Source organism: Hydractinia symbiolongicarpus, chromosome 4 (assembly GCF_029227915.1).
Source record: "Hydractinia symbiolongicarpus strain clone_291-10 chromosome 4, HSymV2.1, whole genome shotgun sequence".
In the NCBI taxonomy this organism is placed as follows: domain Eukaryota; kingdom Metazoa; phylum Cnidaria; class Hydrozoa; order Anthoathecata; family Hydractiniidae; genus Hydractinia; species Hydractinia symbiolongicarpus.
In genome coordinates, this window is record NC_079878.1 from 13,655,028 (window position 1) to 13,682,734 (window position 27,707).

Sequence of the window (27,707 nt, forward strand, 5' to 3'; positions counted from 1 at the left end):
CATGGAGTATAGTTTACAACTACCTCGTTTCCAGGTTTTTAGCCTTAGTAGTTTCAAAAGCAATGTCTTAGGTTGTTCTAAACCAAATTTGTTTCAGGTACAATTTGCATTGAGTTTGACCAACAGTGATAACAGCTTTAGGCAAAAGTTTCTGCGAACAAACATGATTCTAAACTTTTTTATATTTCAAAACTTGATGTTATGTTTTAATAATAGAAAAAATTATGCATGGCATTCAGGGTAGGTATTTATGGTTTTTAACAAAGGAAGAAGTATACAAAGTAGGCAACATAAAACTTCATTATGTCCATAAAAAAATGTAACAAACAACCTTGTCCCTATGAAATTCTGACAGGGCGGCTGTAATTCGTAGAAGAAGCCGTGGTAAAGAGGTTGTGTAACAAAAAGACGTCTGTATGTTCCGTCATAAGCTCTTCGATTTACACAAGCATTTTTTGAATAACACAAAATTTTGGCTGTGAATATTCTCATCCTTAGAGTCACATGTTTCTTACTTGTTCCTCGTTAGTTACAAACTGCTTTTCAAAGGCAACACAAAATTTTGGCTAGCGCTCAACGTTGTTTAAGTTTCTGTAATTGATGATGCTTATAAATTACTTGTTTTTTTTTGGAAATATTGGAGCCTAATGTTTCTTAACAGATGATGCTCATAATAAGGTTGTGTCTACTTAAGAAGATGGAAGCCTGTATTTGCTTGATCAGTTCTGGTGCGCTCATGAAGATCAAAGATAGTTTTGAGACGGGTTTTTTTGTATAGAACTTGCATCACATTTAGAGAACATCTGTTTTTGCTGTTTTCACTTTCGTATTTACCTGCTACAGGCCTGATTGTTGCTTACCAGTTGCTTCGTTCTTTGGAGAATTTAAGCCTCGTGGTGTCTATAAAGCATTGTTTAATAACCTTAGAGCTGTTGTTGCTGTGTTGCTAGGCTACAACATGTATGACTTTCAGATCACCAAGATAGTTTCATTTACCCCTTTTGTTTAGACAAGTTGTCAATTCTGATTCTGTGTCAACAATGTTGTAGAATGGAATGTCAATTGCGAACGTCAATCCCACGAAAATACATTGCGGACATATACACTTCAAGTCACAGTTGTCAAAAATCTACAACAAAGGCAGTTACTATAACTGTACGTTAGACCTATTATTTTTATACACTGAAACCAAAGAAGACATACGTGATTACATAATTCCATTGATAATATTTGAACTGTTTGATCGGTTGTCAGTTTGTTGTTGATTTCATTGCGAGCGGATGTACGAATGATTTTCTGTCTGTTGTGAACACAATGAGGAATATGATATTTTTCTACGTGACCTGCTTTGCCATCCTGAGCTGGATTGCTTCAAACACCACTGCGCTCAGCTGTAATCCCTGTTTAAAACTGTTATCAAATGGAACTTTGGAAAACATAGCAAAGTGCAGACCAGCAGGAGAATGCAAAGGTAAATTGATGTTATTTGGTGAAATAACATCTGTTGTGATTTTGTTTACAGACTCAGGCTAACAAGGAAGTTCAGGGAATATCGTTTTATTTAGTGTTCGTATTCACAATTAAAGTCAGGTTAAACGCTAAAGTGCAGCCACACATCTGGGAGAAGGGCTTTAGTACAGGAATACGGTGTATGGTAAATCCAGTGAAACACTCACAGCGATGCAGCGTTTTAGATGTAACATATTTTTTTATTTTTTCGGTGGCACGTGGATAAGTCCACGGGATCGCTCGTCCTTTATATACCGCATTTCGTGTATCTAGTTAGGTGAGGTCCCATTTTGCGCAGAGACAAACAGAATACAACTATTCTTATCGAAATTAGTCTTTAACCGTGGAAAAATCGCCCGTTCTTTAAACTATTTTGTGTTTTTTGTGTTGTGTTGTGTGACTTTTTTCTCGCGCACGCACACAGAATACGGGTATTAATAATATAGAGATTTCAAATCTCTTTCCATACTATTCGATTCTTTCATCCCAAATTAAGCGACTAGTGGACTGTATAGTAAACCAATCACAATATTAAAAACAAATTTAAACATTAATATCGAGTAGCGTTGCGTTGTGAGATTCTTCAAGTTAAGTTCGAATGTAATTAACTTCCTGGGATAATTTTTTTCCCGGGAAATTTAATTATCAAATATGCAACATGCAATGGCTGGGCGCAACTAAGAAATAAAACGTAATTTAATAGTTGAAAAAAATTGTAGGTATTTAGTAGAATTATTTACAGATATTCAACTTTCTGTCTGTGAGCCAAATTTAGTAGCTGGGAGTAACGACAGGAAAAAGAGGTGAATTTTCGTAGATTTCATCACACGGATTTGTAAAATTTTGTTCAAAATTGAAGCGCAGTTGCCATTTTGTTCTCTATACATTAACAACTCATTCTTTAGGAGGACTTTCAAAATCCGTATGTGGTTGTTGTGATGTATGCGCAAAAGTTGAAAACGAGAAATGCGGAGGTATCTTTATGATTAAAGGAAGATGTGATAAAAATCTGGAATGCAAACCGGTAAAAGAAACCGAAAAGAAAAATCCGTTCTTCAATGGAATATGTGGTGAGTTTATATTGTTTTCAGTTTTCTAACAATATTATTATCCTTTCTTTCCAATTTTTTATATAACTTGATCTATTAGATTTTATTCTCACTATCGCATTTCAAACACACCTTCCATTAAATGATACGTTGTTGGTTTTTCATCAGAAAGCAACATCGATCCCAGGGCTTTTTCGCGCTGTCCCTTATATCAAAAAAGAAAAAAAGCCCTGGACTCGAGGTTGGTCAGAGATTGTTAAAGTAGTAAAAACCTAGTGGAATGCTCCTGCAAAAATCCACTCAACGTGTTTCTTCTAAACCTAAAAAAATCTTATCAAAGTAATGTATGAAATAGTCCTTTTAAAAACGGGAAATGTTTGATTTTTACAAATTTCTAATGACGTCATGTTCATTTTTCTAGTACCAATGTTAAAGCCTACGCTAGCAGCAACGCCGTCTGTAAACCTAAAACCACATGTTGTTCCTACCCTTCTGCATATACAGAAACCAGATGTTCCAAAACATAAGAAAGATCTGCTTCAAGAAGAAAGAAAAATATTACGAAAAATCATCAACTTCAAAGAAAACCCTTCGCTCCAAAAAGAGGCTGAACTTTTCAAACATGGTATTCCAAGGAACCACATCGATGATGCTGTTGTGGTTGATCCCGCTGACAATGTGTACTATTAGCGGGACTTTAAATTATGACTAATAGCATGACGCATGTCGAATGGTATAATACCGACCACAAGAATACAATCAATAATATTTAAACTTACAAGTGGGCAGAAGGAATTTCTCCCATAATTTCTACCACACGGCTGGTTCAGGAAATGAAAAGAATTCACATAGACGTGTTGTCATGGTTTCAAAGACAAAATAAAACATTTAATCCGACATCTATGGAATAGCGAAAAATAATGTGTCAAATTGACATTGGGTATTGTGACTAAAAAATTAAAAATCTTTTAAAACAATAAATGTTGCTACATGCGAAAACAACTCTGTTGTGTTAAAAAAAGAGCCTGGGCAGAGGTTGGTTTGTATGTGATGAGAATGTGTATAAATATAATGTTTGCTCCAATCAACTGTTCTTAACTCCTTCAATAAGACGTGTTGTGATTGTGATGAACAAACATTACATCAAGTATTACTTTGAAGTGTTGAAAAGTTGTTTTATTTGGAGAGGGTAATTAAATTGCTACTTCACCCGATGACCCTTTGAATGATATAAAAATACTTTATCACACGTAAGACAGTTTCTTACGTCAAAAATAAAAAATCTTCCCCCTTTCTTTAAACACAGCCAAGCCTGACACTTGTACATGACCGATAATTTCGAAAAGCGAGTCGTCTTAACCACGTATGAAATCTTCAAGTTGCGAAGACTAAATGCGATATAATTTTAGCGACTTTGCTGCGACTGGCGAATTCCTCGTGGATTTTGTGCTACCTAACGCCTGGTATTGTATAATTCTTTGCACTTTCTTATCAGTAGCAAAAAATTTTAGCTAGTACTCTATGTTGCTTTTGTTTCGGTAATTTTACAGTCTCAACAGCTGCTTACTTTGTACTTGTTGAATGATCTGCTTAGAAAGACCAAATTCACGTGTTTTTTTTTTCAACTAGTCTACTGCTTCAATCAACCCTTACCTTTTTTATACGTGCTTACATAACCGTTAGAACTAGGTTTGTCTCGGAAATTATTGCTGACTTTTAAGTCTTGTTTCTCTCCCTTGCCTCTCCTCTTTTATCAAAGCTGGACTTTTTCTTAGCAATTGCTTCAGTTGTGAAGGATTAAGCCTCATGTGGCTTATAAAACGCGTTATTACAAAAAGGAGTTTATTTCACACGGTGTTTCCTATAGCTTTTAAGATTTCACTTGCAAAACGATTAAGTTGAAGTGATCTAAACATCAGTGATGGAGAACAGTAATTAACTAAAGTCTCGTTTTTTTAATCAAAATATAATTTAAACCATTTAAAGTTATTTTTAAAAAAAATCAATACGCTGTGAGATATTGCTTATGATTGGGTAATATCAAATGCGACCACGCCTACTGGGAATGTACCTATCAAAGATTGTCCTGTTGGAGATAGGTAGTAATTGGAACCATAATAGTCAGTTGTAAGAGAAGAGAGCCGTGTACCAGTCACTAGATTCCAAACTACAATGAAACTGGGATGAAAGTTTGATTTCACAGAATGTACTGCGATATTCCCGTCGTCGGATAAGCATAGATTGTGTGCATCATCCATGTATCCTCCACGAATAGCGCGAACTGGCTCGGTCAACTTGAATCGTAAACTGCCGTCTGCTAAATTATACACCCATATTGAGGAATCGGAGGCAGCCGATACGATACAATTTCCACGAGTAGAAACCAACAATCTAGTGAGTCTACACGATGAAGTGTTAATATCATGCATCAATTTTCCTTTATGTATATTCCAGACCAGAAGATGAATATCGACTTCTGTTACGCGTACAAAGTACTGACCATCTTCAGATAGAGCGAATACTTTGCCGCAATAATGATCTGAAGGAGAACTTAAGCACATTACCTGTTGGTGGTTTGTGCAGTCGAGTACTACAATTTCTTCATAGTATGTCTGAACATGGACTGGCTGGTCAATGTCCTCTTCCTCTTTATTTTCATCTTCGTGGTCATCTTCAGTAAAATTAACCTTACTTGTTTCATAGCTTCTGTCAATGTAACAAATGGCGGTACTCGCATCCTTGCACAAAACGATGTTATGGAAGACTGCATCGGTTTCGTATTTCCACACAACAGTCAAGTCTTTAACATTGACTATACGTAACGCATTCATTTGTTCGTTTAAACAGAACAGCAAGTTTTTATGGTCAGTAGCAAACACGTGAAAAATGTCGGTGAAAGAGACCCCCTCTGGATATATATTCAGCCATTCTTCACTGCACATGTTAAAAGCGACAAATTTACTCTCAGACTCGTTATGAGAAACTTCCACCACTAGCTGCTCCTCCATACACAACACAACCTTTTGAAAATTTTCTACAGTTTTAGATTTGACTAAAATTTTCTCGAAATTGTAGAAATATAATTCTCCTCTTTCGAAACTCCAGCCCACAAATTCATATTGCTTTGATAAAACAAACATCAATTTTAAATCCTTTACACTCCATTTACTCTGCTCGTCCTTTGTGGCATTACTACATTTGTTTGGGATAGTGAGGCACTGTCTGTGTGGTTTCAACGTGTCACACCGTTTAGCCGCCTCCGTGATAAAGGTTTGTAGTGATGTGCTTTCGCAAATCTTTTCAGGCTGTTCTTCAATAATTTCGTCGGTTCGACATGCTTCTTTTATGCATCTATCAAGACGACAGACCGTTTGCAAACAAAGCTGACTCGGATCTGTTAGTAGCACTTCTTTTGATAGCTCTAACAGTTCGTTCAAAACGGTTAGTTCGTAATCGTCAGGGTACTTCATAAGAGCTTCTGCAAAATCGAATCGAACGTGAAATAAAGACACACAGTTTAGTTTGTTGTAAACAAAAGCATAGTTGAGAAGGAAGTTTTTTTTCAGTTGCGCTAGATCTCCGTAGCGGAGGATAAATCGTTGAAGGAACGAATACTGAGGCTCGTAATACTTAAACACATCGAGATCTTGTTTCAGAGTTAACCATGCTTTAGATTTCTGTTCTGTAAAATATTCTTCGGAAATATTCTTAAATACGTCTACGTAGTCTAAATGACCCTGTGCATATTTTGGATGAACCAAGTTAGCAAGTAATCTATCCCGACAACATATGTATATTTGTCCAAACTTTACTTGGTATACGCACACGACATTGAGTTGCTCCATAACAAATCGGATTTTAGTCTGTGTGCCAACCTGATCAAGTTCATTCATAACAGTTTTCAGAAAAGTTGACAGTAGCGGCTTTGGAATTCCAAACTGATCTAAAGATACTGCAAAACAAAAAGCTGATATAAAGGTAAAACCGACTGTTTCTTCCATTCGCTCAAATATTTTACCCAAACCTTCTGATGTATTTGCCTAAAATAAAAATTTAACATGAAGTTATGAGATAAAAGAAAATGAAGAAAATACAGCAACCACATTCCCAGGCCATTTTGCTTTTTTTGGTGAATTCGACAGCTGTGAAAATTATTAGCCTATCCGTCATAACGGCTCAGGACACGAGAGACTCTGGGGACGAGGATGGAAAATACATTTGAAAAATTAACGCTTTGCGCTTTTTTAATTATTTGTTCTGCTACAATTAAAATAACTAGAATATGAATGAAATATATTTCGACTTACACTGCACGTACACGTCTCATCTGACGACCTCTGTGACACCAGCTCCGTCAACAAAATTCGTACAAACGTCGGATCGTTTGATTTCTCAATAGTCTCAGCGACGATTTTTTGTTGTTCGCTGTTTAGAGTTCTATCTTCCTTTACTAATAGCTGATCGAGATATTCGAGTGCTCTGTATGAGGTGAAATTTGGTAGAGTTATTCTGACTATGTCGTTGTCGCGTGTGTTCTATGAGAAGAAAACTTTGTAATTTATCACATGATAAAAAAAAACGTCGTACCCAACAAAGACTGACCAATCTATACAGGTGATAGTTTGACAACTTAGAGCACAGGTCAGCACCCTTCGCTAGTGCTACATCTTTGTAATAATATACGTATACGCCTGCTGTCACGGAAAATGGGCGGACCCGTTGATTTGGGCCACCGACTAGAAGCGATTATAAGCAACTCATAGTGAGGTCTGGTTTAAATCATGAAGCAAAAGCTTAGGATAAGTTACAAATACAGTCGACTCCTTAAACAGCGGACACTTTTGGTGTAATTACTTTCTCTCGGCTAATTAAAGCGGCTATCTTAATAGAACTTTGCATTTTATTTTCTCTATAAAATACATTCCGTGCAACGAAAAGCTTTTCCTTAACTAGAATTTTTGCTTATTTTTGTGTGTTATATAGAGAATCTTCTATAATTATCCAACTCTTAGTGGGGTGACTGTAAAAATATTTACTTGCCCTGTTTTCTGAATCTAACGTCACAACTATTTTTACATATGCTTGCAACTTAGTTGGAATCACTGAAATTGGATTAACAGTATCGCTACAGTTCAATAGATCCAGTGAATCAAGAGCAAGAACCAGTGGTAGAGAATCGGTTGGCAGATCAAGCAAACATTTGAAAAATTTGATGATTTCGTCTAGATCCTAAAACAACAATTACATTCAAAATTAGTAGTGCAACAAAAAGCTCTTAGATACTACTTGAATACCTCATCGGTTTTTTTCACGCCGACTCTAATTAACCTCCACATTTTTTACGCCAACCCTAATCACCGACGGCTCCTTTTACAACGGCCCTTATTCGGCCGTTCCGATTTGGCCTGTCAGTGCTTCATGTTAAATGGTGTTAAATAAGTACAGTAAAATTCCACAGTTGATCTCATTTTTCTTTTTTTTTTTTCATTTCTTCATTATTTATGTCTTTAATTGGAATATAGAATATATATGTGCATATTAAACATTGAAATAACGTAAGCATTACTGTTTTTTAAAACATTAGAAAGAAAGTTACCTGTGGTATGACTGTTGGGTCAGTACTGTACGCGTAACTTATTTGTACGCAAATGTTTCTTAACAACAATTTCAGGGAACTTGAGTCCTGGGTATGTCCAATAAATCTACAAACAATGCAGCAGGCGCTATTAAACCAACCAGCTGCAATGCTTGGAACACGTGATAATAATGATGATTTTCCAGACCATTTTGAACCGTAAATGATAAGCGGTTTATCTGTATTGCCTATAATTGTACAAAACCAAAATTTTTGATGCTGCTAAGATATTATTCTTTGCAGAAGATCCCCTTAGTTTTTCGTTTTGAAGACCTCAACTTACCACGTATATATTTATTAACATCGCAATAAGAATTTTCATCCAAAGTTGACTCGGAAGATATCCGACATGACGTTAAAAGGTGATACAAAACCTCGTCATAATCGGTGTCATTTACTGTCTTTAATTTCAACGAGGATTGAATGGAGAGAATGCTGAAAAAGATTTCCAAAAGTTTATTACCTCGATTTACTCTTTTTCTAGATTCGCTCTCAAAACTGTTTTATAAAAATTTATTATCAACCTCGTTCCCAACGCTTAATATCATTTTTTTATGTTGCGATGTGGAGTTGTCTCGTCATTATCAGGGATGATAAGAGACAAAGACGCTGGGAACGAGGTTGAACATTTACTTAATTTGTGTAGAGCAGACCTTACCTTAATGAAACTTACATAAGCTAACCTGTTTTTGACTCTGTCATTAATCAGCTTTATTATCTCTTTACAGTAAGCCTGAAATTTCTCTTCGTCCTGAAGTACCTTGACGGATGTAGTCATGGCAACAGACTCCTGATCTCCGTAATAACGTTCCATATTTTCAACTTCGTTAAAAGTTTGCGTCCACTTTTCCCTGATTAAACTACAAACTTTGTCTTTATATTGAACTTCTCTAATATTTCTAAAAGCTGGGTCATCAAGGTAGTCATCGAGATCATAAAATTTCCGTTCGATAAAAATGACAACAGAGCGAGGATCGCACAAAGCCTCTTTTAGATGACGTTCGCACCCTATAAATTAGTATAATCTACAAACTACTGAAGCAGTGGAAAGGAGGTTGCAAACTAACCATATTGCATTTTTTGTCTTCTTTGCACACTTAACTTTCCCTTGACCAAATTGAAAGACCTGTTAACGTTCATAAGTGCAAGGTATATTTTCCCTTAAGATACGCAAATAGGTAGCCTTTTAAGGCTCAATGCCGTTGTCAGGTTTACTGGCTGACATAATAATGATATTTACTTTGTCCCCCCGGACTTTTAAACACAATATAAGATCAGATGACAACTGATAACAATATAGTTCCCAGGGATTCTTCCTTTCTCATGAAACGACTTTCAAAGAGAAAGCTAAAGCACCAGGCATAGGGTTATGATAATGTGAAAAGATTAAATAGATAAATGTAATGGAAGAAGATTCCATTTTATATATACCAAGGGTAAAGTCAACCTTGTCCCCATGCTTGCCTCTTTGACATCAAGATCGTCAGGAAAGCGCTAGCGGCTTTGAAATCAGGGAAAAAACCCCGGGGATAAGGATAGGGTAAAGTACTTACCAGGGGCGAAGTACTTCCAGAGTGTTTCTTCTTTTAAGAGGTTTTCACTTGTATGGAATATTTCGGTAAGGTTTGACTTCACTTTTACATCTGACGCAGACGCTTCATCCAAAACAAACAGAGGGGGAGTGCAGTTGTCATCCACTGAATAGTATTCTTCCAGTTTGGTCTTCTTTACTCCTTCCAGGTGATTTAAAATAGTTTCAAAATCATTCAATCCAATGTGGTCAGGAACTAAAAGCGGCCCAAAGCGGTGGCCCGAGTACACCTAAACAAAGAGAAGTCACTTTAGCCTAATTAACTAAGCTTTTTTCGAGGTTAATAAAGTGAGTTTCTCTCATCTCATACAAAAGCTTAGACGCAAACAAATATGTTAGAGCAAATCCCTAAAATTTAAATCCACTTCAGAGCAAACCTAGTATCAAAATCAACCTATAAGCACACAGCCGGCGTGTTAACATCTTATCCCCTTTAATAATACAAGAATTAATTATATTTGTTTGGGTAAGTGAAACCATGCCATGCTTAGATAGTGAATTTAGACGTACCAATAAAATATACGGAATTTTGTGCAATCTGCATTCATTTATTTCTTTACTAACACCTTCACACATGTCTTCGTGTGACCATGACTGTTGTTTATGTAATTCTGAATTCGTGTACTGTAACATGAGGTCAACATACTCAAAGTGCACGTTGTTCTGCTCAGCAAACAGCTGTAACGGTTTTAATAGGTTAAATTGAAAGTATTTTCTTTCTTGGTAAGTGTCTAAAAATCAAATAGTTAACTATTTTTTATTTATTTATTCTAACTTTATAACACCCTCGTTCCCAGGGTATCTCTCGCAGTCTTATTCCACACAGGGTTTATTTTTCTTCCAAATATAAAAAACTCAACAAGAACTGTGAACGAGATCTTTTGACAGATGTTATCACGAAGCAGTCAAATTGACAAAAAACTGTCCTGGAACGAGATTGTGAAATTTAAAACTGGAACCGAGTAAATAAATAAAAATACCATCAATTCAAAACGATCTCTTAAATGCGTTTTAATATCCGTAAAGTCAATCTTCAAGAATATTTTAAAATGAAATGGACACCAAGCAGGCGCATAACACAAAAACACCTACCGGATTGTCCAGTGACAATTAATTTCACCATGTCCAATCGTGGCGTGTAACTGAGCTTCGGATTTCCTTTGTACAACTGAAACAATGTTTGTTTTGAATCGTACACTGAGTCGGAGTCAAATGGAAACTCTGCCAGCTCCTCAGCAAGGTTTGAAAACCGTGGGAATAACGGAGGCGGTCGAACACCACTGGGTCCCGGCAAGATTGGTATAGGTTCGTCGAGCAAAATTTCTTCTTCCTCCTCGTCTAAAATTAAAATGGGAAATGTTTGAAAATAAATCAAAATTTCCTTGCTCATATAAAATTTATCAACGTGAGACAAACCACAAAAATTCTCGCATGCAAAATTATTGTTGAAACAATTATTGCGTACGAAATTAAATGTAATATCTTTGGCATAGTTTCTCTAGAAATCTTTTTATCGAAAAATAAAAGCCTACTTGTAATAAAACGCGCCACGTATCAGCGAAGCATTGAAAAAAAACCCGCTCTCATAAACTCCCCACGTTATATAATGATGTTTATTAGAAAAAAGAACCCCTGGTTTTTCAGTTTAAAGAAACATTATGAAAACAAATTATCTGCATGTTCTGGTTTTAATTAAAAATATATTTTCTTTATTACTGCTCATCTTTTTAAAGAGAAGGCGCCTTCTAAACACTGCGATCAAAATTTGAAATTCATAATAACCATGTTGACGGTTATTAGGGAAAATATTAGACAATATACCTGCCGAGGAAACAGAGTTCTGTTTCACTATATTATCATTTTTCATCAAAGTTGTTTCCAACTCTGTTTCTGCTACTCCATTTTCAACGCCAGAATTATCAGGAGTCATTTCTTTAAAAGATACCTTTCGCTGTTTCTTCCAAGTTTCATTTTGATTCTCTACGTACTTTGAATTGCTGAGAGATGAATTTTTGCTGATTTCATTTGTTGGTGATGGTTTTGAAGTTGCTGTTGTTACAGTATTGATGTCGGTAAACTAACGTGAAAGAGATGCATCAGAAATGGAATAACGAAGAGATCACGTGATTTTTGTAGACGGGAATTGTCAATTTTTCAGACACATGTAAACAAAAAACGTTAGGGACTGTTTGGTTTTATATACTTTTGCTATACCAACTGTGTTGATATTTAAAAATGTTAAAAACAGATGTCCAGGGTTTTGAAGCTTTTCCGTAATGTAATAATTTATGACAATTGAGATCGGTGTAGCTATAATATAAATGTTCGCTGATTACATAATCAAAATTAAGTTCCATCAACGCTATTTTTTCTTATGATATGTTATGCATGAAAGAACGGACGAAGGAATCGTTATCAATTTTCTCCTCGACAGTTGGTATTAATGATTATCAGAATGAGGTGCTGAATGGGGTCCAGAATAGGGTGCTGAATGGGCGGGTTAAGTGAGTGAATTGGGGTAGTAGATGAGGAGATAAGGTACACTTAACAAACATACTTGTCGGGTAAGTTTGACAGAACCCAACGGATGGTTCCGATAGTGTTCTATGGCTTTATCCATATTGGAGAAGCATTCCCCACCAACAATGTAAACAGAGCCTTGTTTGGATATCGCATGATGGCAAACGTACCCGCCTGCACTATAACGAAAATTGTGTTTTTGGTAATGATATAAAAATAGTACAATACAAGCTCTGAACAAAAACGATTTTCTGAGAACTTCGTCTTTTTATTTGTATATTTTATTTGAGGTTTTTATTGGATGAATACTAACAAAGCACTGGAAACAAAGTTGTACCTGACAGAAACGAAACGCTCAGAGGCTACATCGTATGAAAAGAGATATGAACCAACGTGTGCTGATTCCAGTAGTTTTTCGGCATCGTCCCGACTGAAGCGAAATGGAGAAAGTCTGAAAGAAAGTAAACAACAGAACAGAAATACTCTAGGAAAGATTTACTATTGTTTGACGAATGTAGATTTTATGTAAAATTTTTGATAATTTGTGTTTTAAAAAAACTATCCAAGAACTGTTCTTCCTTTTTTCCATTTGTGGCTTGAGAAAAATAGGAAAAATGGCTTTTTTCATGGATTTATTACGGTGTTTACGCATGCAAGCTTGAAACACGATAAGCCATCCGATGTGTTACATATTTAACCTGAACTGCAAAAAGAAACTTCAAAAGAAATATCCTTTGTACCGTCTTTATCTCCATGCATCCAGGGTGTCTTACTTTTTAGACCCTGTGAAGTAGATAGTCTGTATGTTTATCGCACGTTATGTAAAGGGTTACAAAGAGATAAAATCGGTCATTCTCTTGTTATCGCTCTGTTAAGTCACAAAAATTTATAATTAACTAAAGAGGACAAACCTGGTTCCCAGGATCTTGTGTCCCCTGAGCCGTTATTACGGAGTTTTTTCGCCGCTATTAACTTCATCAACAAAACAAAGTGCCCTGGGAACGAGGTTAAAAGAGGACCACACTGTGCTCGCCATTGCGGTGAACATTAAGTAATTCTCAAGAACCAAACAAAAGTTATCATTTTACGCATTAACATATATACACACAGTTCTTGCGAGATGTTGTTTAATAAGTTAGCTGCAAAAATAATGTGGAATGTTTTCCTTTCGAACGTCACCTTCTTTTAAAAAAAGTTACACGTATAACAGTAATGAGAAAGAATTCCGTCTGTGTGAATATTATACAAATTTAGTATTTTCTTACAAAGCTGTAGCCATTTCCTTTCCCAACCCAATAGAGTTGTGTATTTGTATACCATGGCTAGAGCAAGCACTGCCCATAGCACAAACTTAACAGCTCGTATGACCACGCTTAACTTTAGATTTCATCTTCTTTCATGATAATTCTTGGTAGAAAAATAAAAATGAAATTCTCTTCGATTTTTATTGTTTTTTTCCAATCACTTCTTAATATTGGTATAAACAAAAGAATTCAATATATGTTATAACAAAAAATAATTGAAATGTATTAAAAATTATATGAGTTTCTCTTCTTCTTGTTTTTCATTTACTTGCCCGTGGCAACCAAGAATATAAAAACACTGGGAAAAAATGATGAAAACATAAACACAATATTTCAGTTTTTAATTATATTTGCCGGCTAAACAAAGAGCAACAAAAAACACTTTTATCACAAAAAGAAAATACATTGAAATAAAAATCAAACATCTATTCGCGACCTCTTTCAAGGATTTTTCCATGAAAATTTTTTTGAATAAAATCGTGAAAGTATTAATAACTCGCAGGTGATATCTTCTTTAGATTAAATCCCTCGCTGAAATGACTTGCCTAAATCACTCGCTTAAACGCGGGCTCCTGTAGAAACGGCAATCAATATTTTTCGTTCTGTAACCAGCTTTAAAAACTTATAACTTGTGTTTTTTAGTTTATCTGTTACATAAACATATGAATACGCTCCTTTCTATCCTTCTACTACTATGCATGGGACGCTTCACGAAAAGAAATGTTAATGACGTCAAAAAACAACATGGCTATCAATGAGTAAACCGTGAGCAACATCGAGTCCGACCCAAAATTTTGTTGGCTATTAAAAGCGTTACAATTCTTCGTTCGACATGTTGGCCACAAAAATTTAAAATTGGTAATCTTACCTTTCCCGGACAATATTGTTTGAGATTTTATTATACTCGGAGCACGCTGTCCTGATATCAAAAAGAGAAAAAAGCCTGTTGTCGAGGTTGGACAACTGCAGAAAAAATTGCTATTATGCGAAATTTCCAGGACCTTACTGTTACCTTAATGTTATTTGTAAAAATTCGACTTACAAAATGATTGTGATGTCTGGATCAACTTAAACCTTTGGTCAAAATTTAAAAACTTTCCAGAAAAAACTTTCAGAATTTTCCAGGACTGTGGTCACCATAAGTCTAGTATAAACGAAAACAAAGAGCAAGCTATCATGTTAAGCGTTCAACAATTTAACATGGAATATGATTTTTTGGGAGGGGTATAGGGACGAAAAGTTGTCGAACTAAAAAGAGCGAAAAAAGGGGCGAACAATTCAACGGAAGGGACATTTGAGAAGAAAAAACCTCAAACTTAACCAAGAAAACAAGTTTGCTTAACAGTCGATCATCACACGTGTATATACATAAATCTAGGTAAATGCTCTATAAAAAACCAGCATAAGAAGTCCACTTTGGCAAAAAAAATGTACACGAAATTGACACTTGTCTTACGAAAACGGAACAACACAAGAAGATATTTGCACAGAACGAATTCTGTAAACCATACAATCTGATGTTGTAGCATGCTAAATACATAAAAAAAAATGTCGGTTGGTTGTAATAAGTTTTGCGGGTAACCGTACTAATATTTCGCAATTAACAGTGATTTGAAAACTAATTGTTATGCATAGGACTTGGTTAAATACAGCTGTGAACAAAAATTAAAAAACAGAAACTTTACTTTCAAAAAATACTTAAAAGCTTTAACATATAAGTTACCTATCGCGTTGTATATAATATTTTATATTATATATCATAGCATAGCATAGCATATAGCATAGCACAGCAAACTATAAGATATATCATATAACATACTATACAAACCAAAGCTCTGTATTGCATACACCGGAAATGTTCAAAACATAACAACTTCGCTACACTAGACATATATCTTTTTACTCAAAAAATGTTTTAATAAATAAATTTCATTCTTTTCACAATACTTAATTCACACAAGAAAACTTCAAAATGTCGTCTGAAGTTATATTTCATCAAGATGGCTGTTAAAACGAACATCCGAGTGGCGGGGATTTTCGTCGTGATTTTGTCGCTCCCTGTGTCGTCTTGATCGTTCCAGATTTTGTCGGTGGTATTCTGAACCTATTTAAAAATAAACAAAGGTTAGCACAACAAAGCGGGAAATAAATAGGCGTGTTGTTTACAAAGTTCTATACACGCACGCGCACCCAAGACGGCAAAAAGGACAAAAGGCGGTCCTTACCACAAGAAAACAAAAGGCTCATAGACACTGATCTTTATCAACTGTTTTTTAGATCATGTTTTACTAACTTCATCATAAGCTTTTTTTTAACTTATATCCCACCTGCAAAAATGCCAGCGCGTCGACATTGTTCTTGACGCAAAATCAAAATAACATATAGAATACAATCAGTAATTTTTCGAATTTCATCACACAAAAAAATTCGATCAGGAAAACATTTGAGCGTTCGAATTTCTCAAACTTTCTTAAAAACATAGAGCATGCGAATAGTAATAATTGATTCTTCTGATTAATAGTCCATCCCCGATCAGGTTTAAAAATTTAAATAATTTTTCTAATGTGCGCATGATATTGACAAACTTTCCTTATCTCGACCTTTTTCACCAGTCCCGTGAAAGGTCGAGGTAACGAGCGTCGACTGTAGAACAATAATTTTCGCCGTTAAGTAAAAATGCTTTTCTCTGTTTTACTGATCCGTTAATTGTGCAAGGTAAGCCACCTACTATTTAAAGCTCTCGGTTCACGTCGATTATGATGAATTCTGTCTGCCCCTGCTTGATGCATGGTCGAACGGGCCTTGCTTCTCCACTCTTGATGAAAACTATCTTTCTCATCTATTTAAAAAAACAAATATGTCACCACAAAACACCGTTTAACACAAACCCCATGTTTACGTAGCTTAAACATCTGAAAAATACACCGCAACTAAATCATTTTAAAAGTACACATTTCGCTTTCTTATCCTTCTTATTCCTGTCTTATCTCTAGTACTAATTTATAGCACAAGGATAGCTGAAGCTTTCTGGAATCTTATACATTGGTTATTTAAACATGAAGTTGCAAACTTACCTTCATCCATGTTGAGATAATCGTGTTTTTCTTCTCTTTCGTTTGTTCTTCGATTAACGCTCCTCTCAACAACATGGCCACGATCATCTAGAGAAATGGTTCTTCTTGCTTTACTAGTGTATTTACATTGATGCAAATTAAAAATAATTCCTTCATATGCATCAGCAGCAGACACTTTCATAGATTTTTTTTTGGATTTTTTTTCTTTTTGCATGAGGATTAATTTGTAGAGCATTTTAACCCTTAGCTCGCAAAACACGTAGATATACGGCAAAAATTGGGCGAAAACAACAATTTGACAGTAAGAGCACCATAACTCCTGAGGAGTAGGTTGTGATCACTTTTTACTTCATGTTTTCCTCAGTCGCCAATGGTAACTTCAATTTTGGAAAGCAAATTATTATTTTTTTTGAGAGGAGGGGTGTCAAAAAGGGTCTTCTAAAAAACGCCGGCGCATTTTGATCAAAATTTAAACTAATTTGCGAATATAAACATTAGGGAAAAAAAGAAACTTACATATGTGGTGCCCAATAGCCAATTTATTCAAACCAGTTTGAGAGTTTCTCTCACTGCGTCGGGTTTGTCTCACTCCATTTGGTCCTTGCGTAGTTTCTGATGCAGCTTCGTAGTATTTAGGTTCTCCATTTCCATTACTTGAATATGAAATAACTCGAGACGAAGAGAATGAATGGGCAGAAGGATTGTTTGACATTTCAGACTAAGAAAAAAAGTTCAGGCAAAATGAACAAGGCAACAAATACAATTTAAAATGGTGTGAATTTACCTCTTTTTTTAGGAGAATTTGAAGTATATTTTTCATCATGGGCTAATCTCTTGTGGTCTAGACAACGCAAATCGTTTTGTAGGCTAGCCTTTAGTCAAATTGATATATTCTTTCTGGATATTAATTACAAAATGTTAATATACATATATACTTTTTAGCAGCTTACAACAGGATGTTTGATAGTAATGCCTGATTGATGTGAGCGGAGAGGATGAGTTTAAATTATTTTCTCAGTTTGTGTGGCAGTTTCAAGTATAAGCACCCAGGTTGTTAAATAATTTTGTATAAAAAAAGGACTCAAGACTACACGATTGCAGGATACTATTAATTTCACAAAAAAAAACATAAAAACATATTTTAATTTTTATTTGATATTCCACGTTTTGAAATTAATTAGATTGCTTATATTAATAATAAACAAGAAACAGAAATAAACCCACAATGGCAGCCAATATATTTCTAACATAATTTCACTTGAAAATAAATTACACTCATATTTTTTTTATTATTTATAACCACAAGAAGTGGCAGGTGGGGATCTTAATGATACTAATTAATTATTATCGCATCATGAAATTGAAACAAAACATTATTGCAGTGATTTCTAGAAATGATTTTCCATAAAAATATTAATTAGCATATTGAAACTAACATTAATTTAATTACATAATTTGAAAATAAAAGCTAATTGGATATGTTTTAGGCTTATACCGTTTTTCAGTCAGCCAACCTAGGAGTACTTTACTAACTTACAGTCTATTTCTGACTGCAAGAACCTCCTAAGTAACATTGGTTTTCACTTGAGTAAGTACTACACATAATTAAAAATTACAAGAGTGAAATCACACACTTCAAGGTATTTCTTGTTTCAACCCTTATATATAGTTAAATTTTCCTAATTTACAAAAAAAAGTTAAAAAACCTACAAATGATCAAATAGAAAATAAAATAAAAAACAATGTGCTCACCATCATTGTCTGCATATTTCCAAACATGTTTCCAGAAAACATGTTTCCACCAAAAGGTGTTAGTTCGTTAGACCTGCGATTAGGGAGTCTACTACCGCCAATCATCATCTGAGGCATACCGAATGAAGAACGAAACTCTGACATCATTCTGTCCATATTGTGAAAGTCGGACATAATGTCATTGTTGCTAAAAATTAAATAATTTCCCACTATATATTTTTGCTGACCCACAAAATCTGATCTTAAGCTTGGTGCTTTATTTTTTACACTATTTTTAGCCTAATTTGTTTTTATTTTGTTCTTAACGATAAGAAAACAACTTTAGAATTAAGTCTTATTTTGTTCTTTTTTTCTCAAAGCTCTCTGCAATTTGTGTTTTTATACAAGAAATTTTGAGGTTTTCTAACAATTAAGTCTGTGGGATCTTACGACTAGACTACAGTTTCCCTATTTTTGCTGACATTTTGAAAAAACATAGAAATGACGAATAAAAAGCTGGTGATTTAACATTTACAACTCATTTATACCCAAATTATTTCTAAAATGAGCCTTCTGAAATATTTCACTCAACACCGCATCAAATTTTACATTTTTACACTCTATTTTGATACAATACTGAACAATTGCAACTCCTCTCCAACTCTGTACATGCTTTACAGGCATTGTTCTAGGGCTGTGTGGGAAGAGGGTGCTGATAAGTTGTAAACGCCCGCATTATATAAGGGTGAGTTCAGGCAACTTTTCGAATTAAATTGGCAGCTGTCATTCAAAACCGCCCGCACTTTCCCGAACTCGCCCGGAACATTCCGGAAATGCAATTCCTTGTAACATACCATGTGGACAATAAATTGGAAGATGGCGCTTAAAGATAAAGGAGTTAATAAAGTTTATATATAAGTTATTTACCAAGTAAATCTTGTTATAAACTATCAAAAACAGTTGTTTTAAGAACTAATTAAAATAATATACTATGATACCACATAGTATATTATTTTAATTTTCATAGTTTTTTGAATCATTAGTGTCTTTTTCGGGCATTGTTTGGGTCTATGCTGGGTTTTTCCAGCAAATAATTAATTTTTTTCAAAACGCCGAACTCACCCGAACACACCCGCACTTTTTACCGCGTATGCGGCTTTTCGGCACCCTCGTTGTGTGGGCCTTGCTTTTATTTCTTTACTTGGCGAGCAAGACAATGTAAAACAAAGAAAATGGTAGCTTCGCAGAGTGAACCTGATAAAGAAGTTATGATGTCTTTAATTATCACATCATTGTAACTGATTGGCATAAAAGATACCTTCCTTGTCTTGCGTGCCCCACACACTAGAGCAGATAGATGTGTTGGGCCGTCATCAAAAATATGTTGTGTTTGCGTCCAGCGACCGACTCACTTTTGGTAATAAAACCCCGAGTCGGTAAGTTGGAAAAAGACCGGGAAAACATTTTGAGAAATATTTTTTAAAAAGAAAATTTTTTTCGCCAGAACTAATTTATGCAAAATTGACAAATAGCAAAAATTAATTTCGGTAAAAATTAATTCCTTTAGGGCACTCCTGTGGCTACTGACAGTTTACAGGGCGCCAAAAAATGGTCTACAAACGATGTCGAGTGGTGCTATACTGACTTGGCCCTAGGAACGAATTTCCTTGCTCAACCTAAAAAAACCGGGAAAAAATACGCCCGACCGCCTGACCGACTCATTTTTGCGTGGTCTTCAGGACATGAACACAACATATTTTTGATGGCGGCTTTGTGTGGAACAAGGTTATTTAAAACAACCTTTAAAGTTACTGTGGAAAGTTTATCATTTCTTGAACATGATAGTTTAGCAGGCTTTAGGCCTTTAAAGTGTAACACAAATACGAAAGGCACCCAAAGGTGCAGAAGCTAAAAATGGATAATGAAATAAAAAATTTTCCACTTGGTATTTAGCTATCCGTGGTTCAAAAACGACGGTAAATGAGAGAAACGTAGCCAAAAAATCCAGTAAACAAAAAGGGTTAATATTAAAAAAAGAGTTACCTAAAGAATGGATCGTCTCGAAAGATAGAGCTTCCAAACATCATTAACGATGAAAAGTTAAATAACTGCCAGCTATTTGTAGGGTTTTAAAGTTACAAAACGAAAGTATAGTGCAGCTGCTAAAACTAGACGGTGAAACGAATTTTCTCGAATTTGTTTATGACATCAAATTGTGGTTCCTAGTACCACTGCACGAAAATTAAATAGGTGACAGACAGGCACGTGAATGTGCCCGTCTTGGCATGTTAGAACAGCTTCGTCACCAGGGACTTAGGATGTTTAGTCGCAAAAAATCTGCTTTCATACTTTTTTTCATTCTTTCTTGTTACCATAGTCCATATTATTAAACTCTTACTAAGATTTAATCGGAAATCCTTTTTCCGTAATCTACGACACAACCTCTAACTTCTTCCCCAGTGATTTTCGGGTTTTTACATCGGCAGGCACACAGAACATACACCAGGAGAACACCGGAAGTTTTTTGGGTTCTCTCCAAATCAAAAAAAGCTAGCCATGGGGGCAAAGTTGCGAAGGTTCTTGTCTTTCGCAGAATTAAATTTCGCGACTTCGGTAATTTCTCTTCTTTTCGCAAAAGTAGTAGTAATAGTAGCAACTTTTATTTAAAACACGTTGAAGCAGATTACATCAGTAAGTTTATTTAAAACTAAATGTAAATCAAGTCCAACAAAAAAACGTAAATAAATAAAATTTGCTTAGTTTATAAAATAAATTAAAATCCAATAAATGAATATTTTGTAAAATTCCTATAACGACGTAGCGCACTTTTTAGAGTCTGAGAAAGATTGTTCCGAACCAGACGAGACTTGGCTGAATATTAAATCATTTAACACGGTAATATATCTTGATGATGGGAGATACACTCCTTCATAAATTCAGGATTGGGGCCGTTTAAGGACTTAAATACTTCAGTCATGGAAATACGTAGGCTTTTCTGATGGATAGGTATTGCTGTATTAACATTAGGAAGATCCTCATAAGAAGCTGAAAATGTCGTCTAGACAGTACGCAGTGCTCTGCAACAAGTAGATGCTAGGACCTCCTGAGTAGATGTGACAAGACTATTGACATCTTTGCTAAACAACATTCTAATTAATGGGTTAAAGCATAAGATAATATACGAATTGTTAATCAATTCAGCTTTAGCTAAATCAGGATACTGTCGTATTTGTACGAGCTTGTTTGACCTTTTACAAATATCAAGAGCATACGGTTGGAAATTTCATTTTTTATCAATAATTAAACCGAACAGCCTTAGAAATAGAAACAATATCTACATGTATATTTTTTCTATCCCAAATCTCAAGAAAAATTAACTAAGGTTTAACTGGATTTACCGCCATCTTGTTACTTCTAAACCAATGCACAATAAAGGAATGTCAGAGTTTAGCTAAAGAAGAACGTTTTCAATGGTTGAACCTCATGTGACATTGGGTTATCGTCCGCAAATTACAGAAGATCTTGTTTTATAAATACATTGAATAATATAGGTGCGAGAATGTAGCCTTGAGGAACACCTATAAAATTCTCAACCAATTGACCTTTCCTGAATGTCCTAATTATGTTAAACTCAAATAAAGAGTCATATTGAAGAAGAACTACTTTGTTCATCACTAACATACTGCCAAGCAGCGAGCGGGATTCGATCCGCGGTCCCCAGAACTGGGAGCCGCAGACGAACCCACTACACCACGTGCGGCAATATGTTAGTGATAAACTCAGATAGTTTATCCGGATGGTGTGTATACATATGAATCCCGCTCGCTGCTTGGCAGTATGTTAGTGATGAACAAAGTAGTTCTTCTTCAATATGACTTACACGCATTATACTCGCCCGTCATGATCAGAGGTCTGATCATGGTGAACCATTCTCTGTGGAGAATGAAATACGGATGTGCTATGATAAATATTCACCTATATCAAATAAAGAGGTCGATACTAAAAATGATTCTTATCCCTAAGTTCCTCAGCAAAAGGTAGAACAAATTACCTAATTTCATAAATATTTCTGTTCGTTAAGTGCCTTAATTGCGAATTGAAAGTTACGGTCAAACCCCTTATATAGCCGAGCTTTCTAAGAATAGCCTCGTTTTTAAAATAATAAATTTCTTCAAATCTAAATAAAATCCAACCAGAATATTATATTGCTCTAAAAACTTCAATTTTTTCATGATAATTTGATATTCTATCGAAATATCCTTATTTGAAGAGCACAGAACCATTATAAAATTTTGGATGACGTCATAATTATTATAATTTTAAATTCGGGAAAGGTGTATTAGTAATAGACGAGTTAACACAAACTTTCTTTTCTATCTGAAAGGTAACTATGCAAAAACTTCAAACTTTGATATCCCATAGGCAGCAAATTTTGCAATCAAAGGATTACGAGGGAAACAATCGTAAGCTTTTGACATGTTCATTAGCACTGTTCTTTTTTTGAGAGTTAGCTAAGCATTTTTACCAGATTTGAATGAAGTCAACTAAAACCATCAATCTTTGTAATTTAATAGGCAATGTAAAACACAAGCTGTTCAAATTTCTTATGGAGTTTAAAATTCTTTAAAGAGCAAATTTAGCCCTTTCATGATGGCAGAATAAAATTTTTAATTTGCACTGTTTTCGATTGACTTAGTTTTTGGATTGAGATTAGAGACTTCACAAATTCTTATAAAATTCGAGATTTAGGATTTTTTTAAAACTTTCTTTTGATATTCTAAAGAAAAAAATAGATATATAGAAAGTCTATAATTGATAATAAGAAAAATTACCTAGTGGAATATCAATCTATTCTTAAAAAGCCTTATTACTGCGAGTATTTAGCCTCCTTCGTTCTAGCAATCTTTTCTGAACTATCTTCATTTTGATGCGCGTAGGTTGTGTTTTAGCCATTTACGGTATCTCTTTTGTGTCTATGCGGCCAGTGTGCTTTCTTTTTCCGACTAACCGCCGTTGCACATTTCGAAATTTTATCTATAAAACGACTTTTTGTTTGTATTATCCGCACCTTTGTTCCTCTCAACCACAGTTGTTCCTTTATTGTTTATACGTCTGTTCATCCTACTTTTCATGTGTAGCGGGCCACCGCAAAATTGGTTGTAATCATTGTTTACCGCACCGAGTGAAAACATCGCTTTGTACACGTAAGAACTATTTACAAAACCATATTTATACATAAATATAATTTCTGTAATAACGGTCATTTTGTGTAAATGAATTATCAACCGTTAGGATCGTTTATCATTCTCGCTTTTGCTACAGTTGGATCCTCTATTTCATTGGATACTCTTTTACGAGACTTGTTCTCCTAAACAAACAAAAACAACAGTAAGTCATGTTGAATGTAGATAGAAACAAGAGCAAAGTGGATTAGGCATCTATTCTTGCTACTAAAATTTTGAACGTTAGATACGTCACTTGTAAAAGGCAGTATTATTTATATGCTCAACTACTAGTCCCTGCAACTCACAATGCGTAGCGTTCTGCATTCCTAATGATATGGATGTTGCATACATAAAAAAACAATGATAAAGGAAAAGTAGCAAGATTACAGGAATTGTTAGCAGGATGTGTAGCAAATTGAAAGTTCAACCCCAACTTCAAACTGCTTAATAGGTTGACCCAAAAGCCAAACAAAAATAACAGCACGACAAATATATACGAAACATTCGCCTAACGAAATCTTATTATGATTGTAGAAACTTTATAAAGCGAAAGCGATGTTCACCCTGGGATAGAAAGTGTTACACGCAAAAACATATAGGGATATCTTATAAGTTACATTGTAAACTAAATATTTCACATCTTTTAATTATTTGAGAATTTTTGGCGTGAATATTTAGCGAATAGTCATATTTTAAATTTTAAAAGGCGTTCAATGGGATCACACAACTTTTCGCCACAAATCCAAGAAAGAACAGCAACTAAAGAACATGTAAAAGCAACAAAACAACGAAGCATGCTTTGTTTGTAGTATTTCCAAGGACGCTGTTTACTGACAACATGGAAAGTTTAAAAATCAGAAAAGCTTTACTAGAGAGACAAACAAAGAAATTGGGAAAATTCCCACTCTTGTAAACTCACCGTATTAGTAATGTCTTCCATGGCATGTTTTTGCGTCCAAAGTTTCGCATTCTCTCTAAAGAAACGCTTATCGCTTCGAAACTCGTTTGCCTAAAACGCAATACAGTGCGATGTGTTAATGTGTTTTCAATTAAATTTAAAGCTCTTAATTCGGTCCTGGATTTTTCACAAATATTATGACCTAGGGTGGGGCAAATCCTGCCGCCGCCCTAACGTTTGACAGGTTTTCCCAAGCAGAACCAAACCGTTACAATATTTTTCGAAAGGAAAATCTGCTTACATTAGCTCTAATCAGATTTTGACATTCTGTTTGAAGTTTCGCGTATCCTAATAAAAGTTGTTTAACATATCTTCCGATTTTTACATATATCGTAGGCAAGAACGTCGAAAACCCGATTCTTCCTGATTTTTGGGTGAAATCCAAAAAACCGGGAAATTGGATCAATAGCTTGTCAAAACCTTTTTGAATGATCCTTTTGCTAAACTAATAATACTAGAGACAAAGACATTTATATTGTATTATACGTTAAAAATCCACATGAATTCAGGAAGTCCAAAAAATGTCCTAAAATTGACGGGTCTTTTTTTAGAATTAACCAATTCACAAAAAAACACAACATAAGAGAAGATTTTTCTCTACGTTGCTGAAAAGAAAGAAGCAAAATACAAAAAAACCATTTAAATATCTTACTATATCCACCATCAGAGGATCGTCAAAATTTGGATTGCTCATCAGTAACTGGATAGATTTTAACAACGTTGAAATATTCAAAGCGGGCTTCCAATCTCCCTATGAGAACAAGAATATGCCACTGTAATGAGTCAATGAGACACATGAACCAGGAGTATTCAGGACAATTTAGGAGGAAAAATCGAGACGTATCCACTCCGAAATTAGAATGTTTACTATTTTAAAATCAGAAAAAAGGCCAATTCGTTGATTCTAATTGTATAATCTCGCTCTGGTCACTGCACATGCAAGACCATATACACTCATCAAAGTGCCAAAAAAAGAAGCAAACTTCTTCCTGGTGAAAAAATTTGTAAACCTATGAAGTATACCTTTGGTGGCATCTTCAGCAAATCTAAACATATTCGTCCATTAGAATCAATGTTGGGATGATAGATAGGTGTGATGAATTTCATCAGAGGTGGTTCAAATGGATATCTAAAAAAAAAATTGGTTATCTTTTACTCTCAAAAAAAATCTGACTTATAACTACGGGTTTTTTTTTACATGGTGGAAGATGGTAAATCTTACAACTGAAGTAATAATAAATCATAGGGATAAAAAGGCCTGAAACTGAGTATTTTAGTGCTAAATTTCTACAGTATTCATACATATAGCGGTAGAGAGGAGTTCTTTCAATTTTTCTTGCAATGTTAGGAAACAGTTAAAAAATGAAGTACAAAAAAAAACACAGCAGTAGAGAGAAGTTTAACGTTAAAAAACTGCTTAAAACTGAGATAGTAAGAATCGTAGTAAGCTGCAATTCTTGACACACTATCTCTGCCAATAGCTGAATTTCCATGTTCCTTACCAGGTTTCAATGTCCTTGCTAAGGCATGCGCAGTCTAAAACCAACCAACATGGTCAATATTCCCAACAACAAAATGTGAGGAAATAAGGATAGGCAATTTTTCCTTTTTTTTTCAATTTTCGCACTAATTTTTGGCAGGGATAGTAGCATTATAAACGTGTTTATTATTTGAAATGTCTGTTATCTTAATGTTATGTCACGGTTTAAAAACCTGATTGAGAGTGGTCAGCAAATTTTAAATACAAATTTCAAGGTCTGTCCAGGTCTTTTTTAAACATATTAACTAAAAAGTCCAGGTATGTTTTGCGATTTTCAAAGATTACTTTCAAAAAAAATGTTTGCAAATAAAGGAATAGACATAATAAATCATGAGCCAGTACTTAAAAAAATCCCACTAAACTATTAGAAGTCAGCATAAGGGAAAGTGCAAAGTATTGACAGAGATGTTTCAAAGGTCTTTTTTTTCCAGGCCTATTAATAAAATGGTGTATTTTTAAAGCATTTAGAGACTAAATAAATATTCCAAATGTGAAATATATGCATTAACCTTGAGCTACCAGAATTGGTCTGCTTTTGTTCGGAAATAAAGCTAAGAGTCTTTTTAGTTTTTTGTAAGCAGGAATTGCTGTTTTTGAAAACTCTTGACTTTTTTAGTACTTCAATATTCAATATAATAGACTAAAATAAATTGCAGTCTCTTTCTTTTCCACATGGCAAGTTGTAAAATTCTAATTTATTTTTAGTAAGGTTCAAATTTACCAAGAAGACTTTAATAATGGAAATTAACTGTGAGACTTGAACATTAAGGAAAAATTTTTAAATTTCTCAGCGTAATAGTTAAAAAAAAATAATAAATCTACTTGGTTGTTTATGGCTTAAAGTAAATTATTGAAAAAGAACTTCTTGACCCTATAGACTCTGAGGGACCCAAACTGGTGATGCAGCGAAGGTGAACTAATGATATGGCATCAAATGGCCATAACTAATGATCACTCAACTTTAAGATATCAAAATGGGTCCATATAAAAGAGATTTAAATTAATTATCCAGCAGTGCTCAAGTTCCCCAACCTTGAGGTAGAAGGTGGCTAGATAGGTTCAAAGATAAGAAATTTTGACCAAAAACAATAGAAACTTCAGGCAAGATTAAAATGGTAGATTATAGGGGTAGTTAAAATTGGAAAGCTGCTTTTACATATGGACAACGTTTTAAGGACTTGGTGCTAAAATACAAAATATAGTTTTACTTTAATGTGAACAGGTTTTATTTATCTTTAACGTCTAAAGACAATTCTGCCTTTGATTCTTAATCTTTTTTATTAAGCTAAATGCAGCCTGTTATATTTTTAGTCATGAGTATTGGCTTTAAAAGCAGGAAAATTATAGTGTTACTTATTCTAAAGGGATAATTTATGTGTATTTGCAGCCAAACATGGGGCACAATAAGAAAAAAAGAGAGCTATTCTCTTCATCTTTTCTTATTCTGTGAATATTAAATATGTTTATTAAAACATACTTAAATATATATATACAGGGTCTAAAGAGAGCTACGCATTCTCGTTTTGGTTTTAAGACCCTCAAACCATTTTTTTGTCCATGTGAACCCAGCA

General features: G+C 34.6%; 4 protein-coding genes across 6 annotated transcripts in view; 1 reads left to right on the forward strand and 3 right to left on the reverse strand.

Moving 5' to 3' along the window:
* Positions 1-1,173: 1,173 nt before the first annotated feature.
* LOC130641425 (uncharacterized) lies at positions 1,174-3,832 on the forward strand. The gene is made up of 3 exons (XM_057448226.1): positions 1,174-1,471; positions 2,415-2,579; positions 2,980-3,832. Exons 1-3 carry the CDS (start codon positions 1,315-1,317, stop codon positions 3,246-3,248), a joined length of 591 nt encoding a protein of 196 aa, XP_057304209.1. The 5' UTR covers positions 1,174-1,314; the 3' UTR covers positions 3,249-3,832.
* A 661-nt stretch (positions 3,833-4,493) lies between these two features.
* Positions 4,494-14,773, reverse strand: LOC130641423 (uncharacterized). 2 transcript variants are annotated; one of them, XM_057448224.1, is made up of 13 exons: positions 13,570-14,773; positions 12,642-12,734; positions 12,342-12,483; positions 11,606-11,861; positions 10,877-11,122; positions 10,295-10,515; positions 9,747-10,014; positions 8,877-9,201; positions 8,477-8,628; positions 8,155-8,381; positions 7,599-7,787; positions 6,866-7,093; positions 4,494-6,598 (listed from the first exon to the last, which is right to left on the reverse strand). In XM_057448224.1, the coding sequence occupies exons 1-13, from the start codon at positions 13,644-13,646 to the stop codon at positions 4,583-4,585; spliced, it is 4,440 nt and encodes a 1,479-aa protein (XP_057304207.1). In that variant the 5' UTR covers positions 13,647-14,773; the 3' UTR covers positions 4,494-4,582. The 2 variants fall into 2 exon arrangements, with proteins under 2 accessions (XP_057304207.1, XP_057304206.1); XM_057448223.1 differs by having other exon boundaries at positions 12,642-12,755; positions 13,570-14,771.
* Positions 14,774-14,924: 151 nt separating this feature from the next.
* LOC130641424 (myeloid leukemia factor 1-like) lies at positions 14,925-20,635 on the reverse strand. Its single transcript, XM_057448225.1, has 6 exons — positions 20,457-20,635; positions 18,435-18,621; positions 17,199-17,400; positions 16,683-16,769; positions 16,337-16,447; positions 14,925-15,712 (listed from the first exon to the last, which is right to left on the reverse strand). Exons 1-6 carry the CDS (start codon positions 20,498-20,500, stop codon positions 15,594-15,596), a joined length of 750 nt encoding a protein of 249 aa, XP_057304208.1. The 5' UTR covers positions 20,501-20,635; the 3' UTR covers positions 14,925-15,593.
* Positions 20,636-23,246: 2,611 nt separating this feature from the next.
* The window catches only part of LOC130641438 (ubiquitin-conjugating enzyme E2 T-like), a 49,637-nt gene continuing 45,176 nt past the window's right edge, over positions 23,247-27,707 (reverse strand). For both annotated transcript variants that reach the window (XM_057448242.1, XM_057448241.1), the window contains exons 4-7: positions 25,620-25,725; positions 25,249-25,347; positions 24,558-24,647; positions 23,247-23,781 (exon numbers count right to left, since the gene is read on the reverse strand). In XM_057448242.1, coding sequence (XP_057304225.1) covers positions 23,695-23,781; positions 24,558-24,647; positions 25,249-25,347; positions 25,620-25,725 — 382 coding nt within the window. In that variant the 3' untranslated portion in view covers positions 23,247-23,694. The remainder of the gene's footprint in view (positions 23,782-24,557; positions 24,648-25,248; positions 25,348-25,619; positions 25,726-27,707) is intronic.

Coding starts and splice junctions, on each gene's coding strand:
- LOC130641424 (XM_057448225.1), bottom strand. CDS start 20,500: ATGATGTTTGGAAGCTCTATCTTTCGAGACGATCCATTCTTTAG. Junction 18,622..20,456: donor CGAGACGATCCATTCTTTAG/GTAACTCTTTTT, acceptor TTTAATTTTTAG/CAACAATGACATTATGTCCG. Junction 16,770..17,198: donor GGCTATTGGGCACCACATAT/GTAAGTTTCTTT, acceptor CCATTTCTCTAG/ATGATCGTGGCCATGTTGTT.
- LOC130641425 (XM_057448226.1), top strand. CDS start 1,315: ATGAGGAATATGATATTTTTCTACGTGACCTGCTTTGCCATCCTGAGC. Junction 1,472..2,414: donor ACCAGCAGGAGAATGCAAAG/GTAAATTGATGT, acceptor CTCATTCTTTAG/GAGGACTTTCAAAATCCGTA. Junction 2,580..2,979: donor GTTCTTCAATGGAATATGTG/GTGAGTTTATAT, acceptor TCATTTTTCTAG/TACCAATGTTAAAGCCTACG.
- LOC130641423 (XM_057448223.1), bottom strand. CDS start 13,646: ATGGGCAGTGCTTGCTCTAGCCATGGTATACAAATACACAACTCTATT. Junction 11,862..12,341: donor CTGTCAAACTTACCCGACAA/GTATGTTTGTTA, acceptor CTTTCACGTTAG/TTTACCGACATCAATACTGT. Junction 6,599..6,865: donor ATGAGACGTGTACGTGCAGT/GTAAGTCGAAAT, acceptor TTTTTATTTTAG/GCAAATACATCAGAAGGTTT.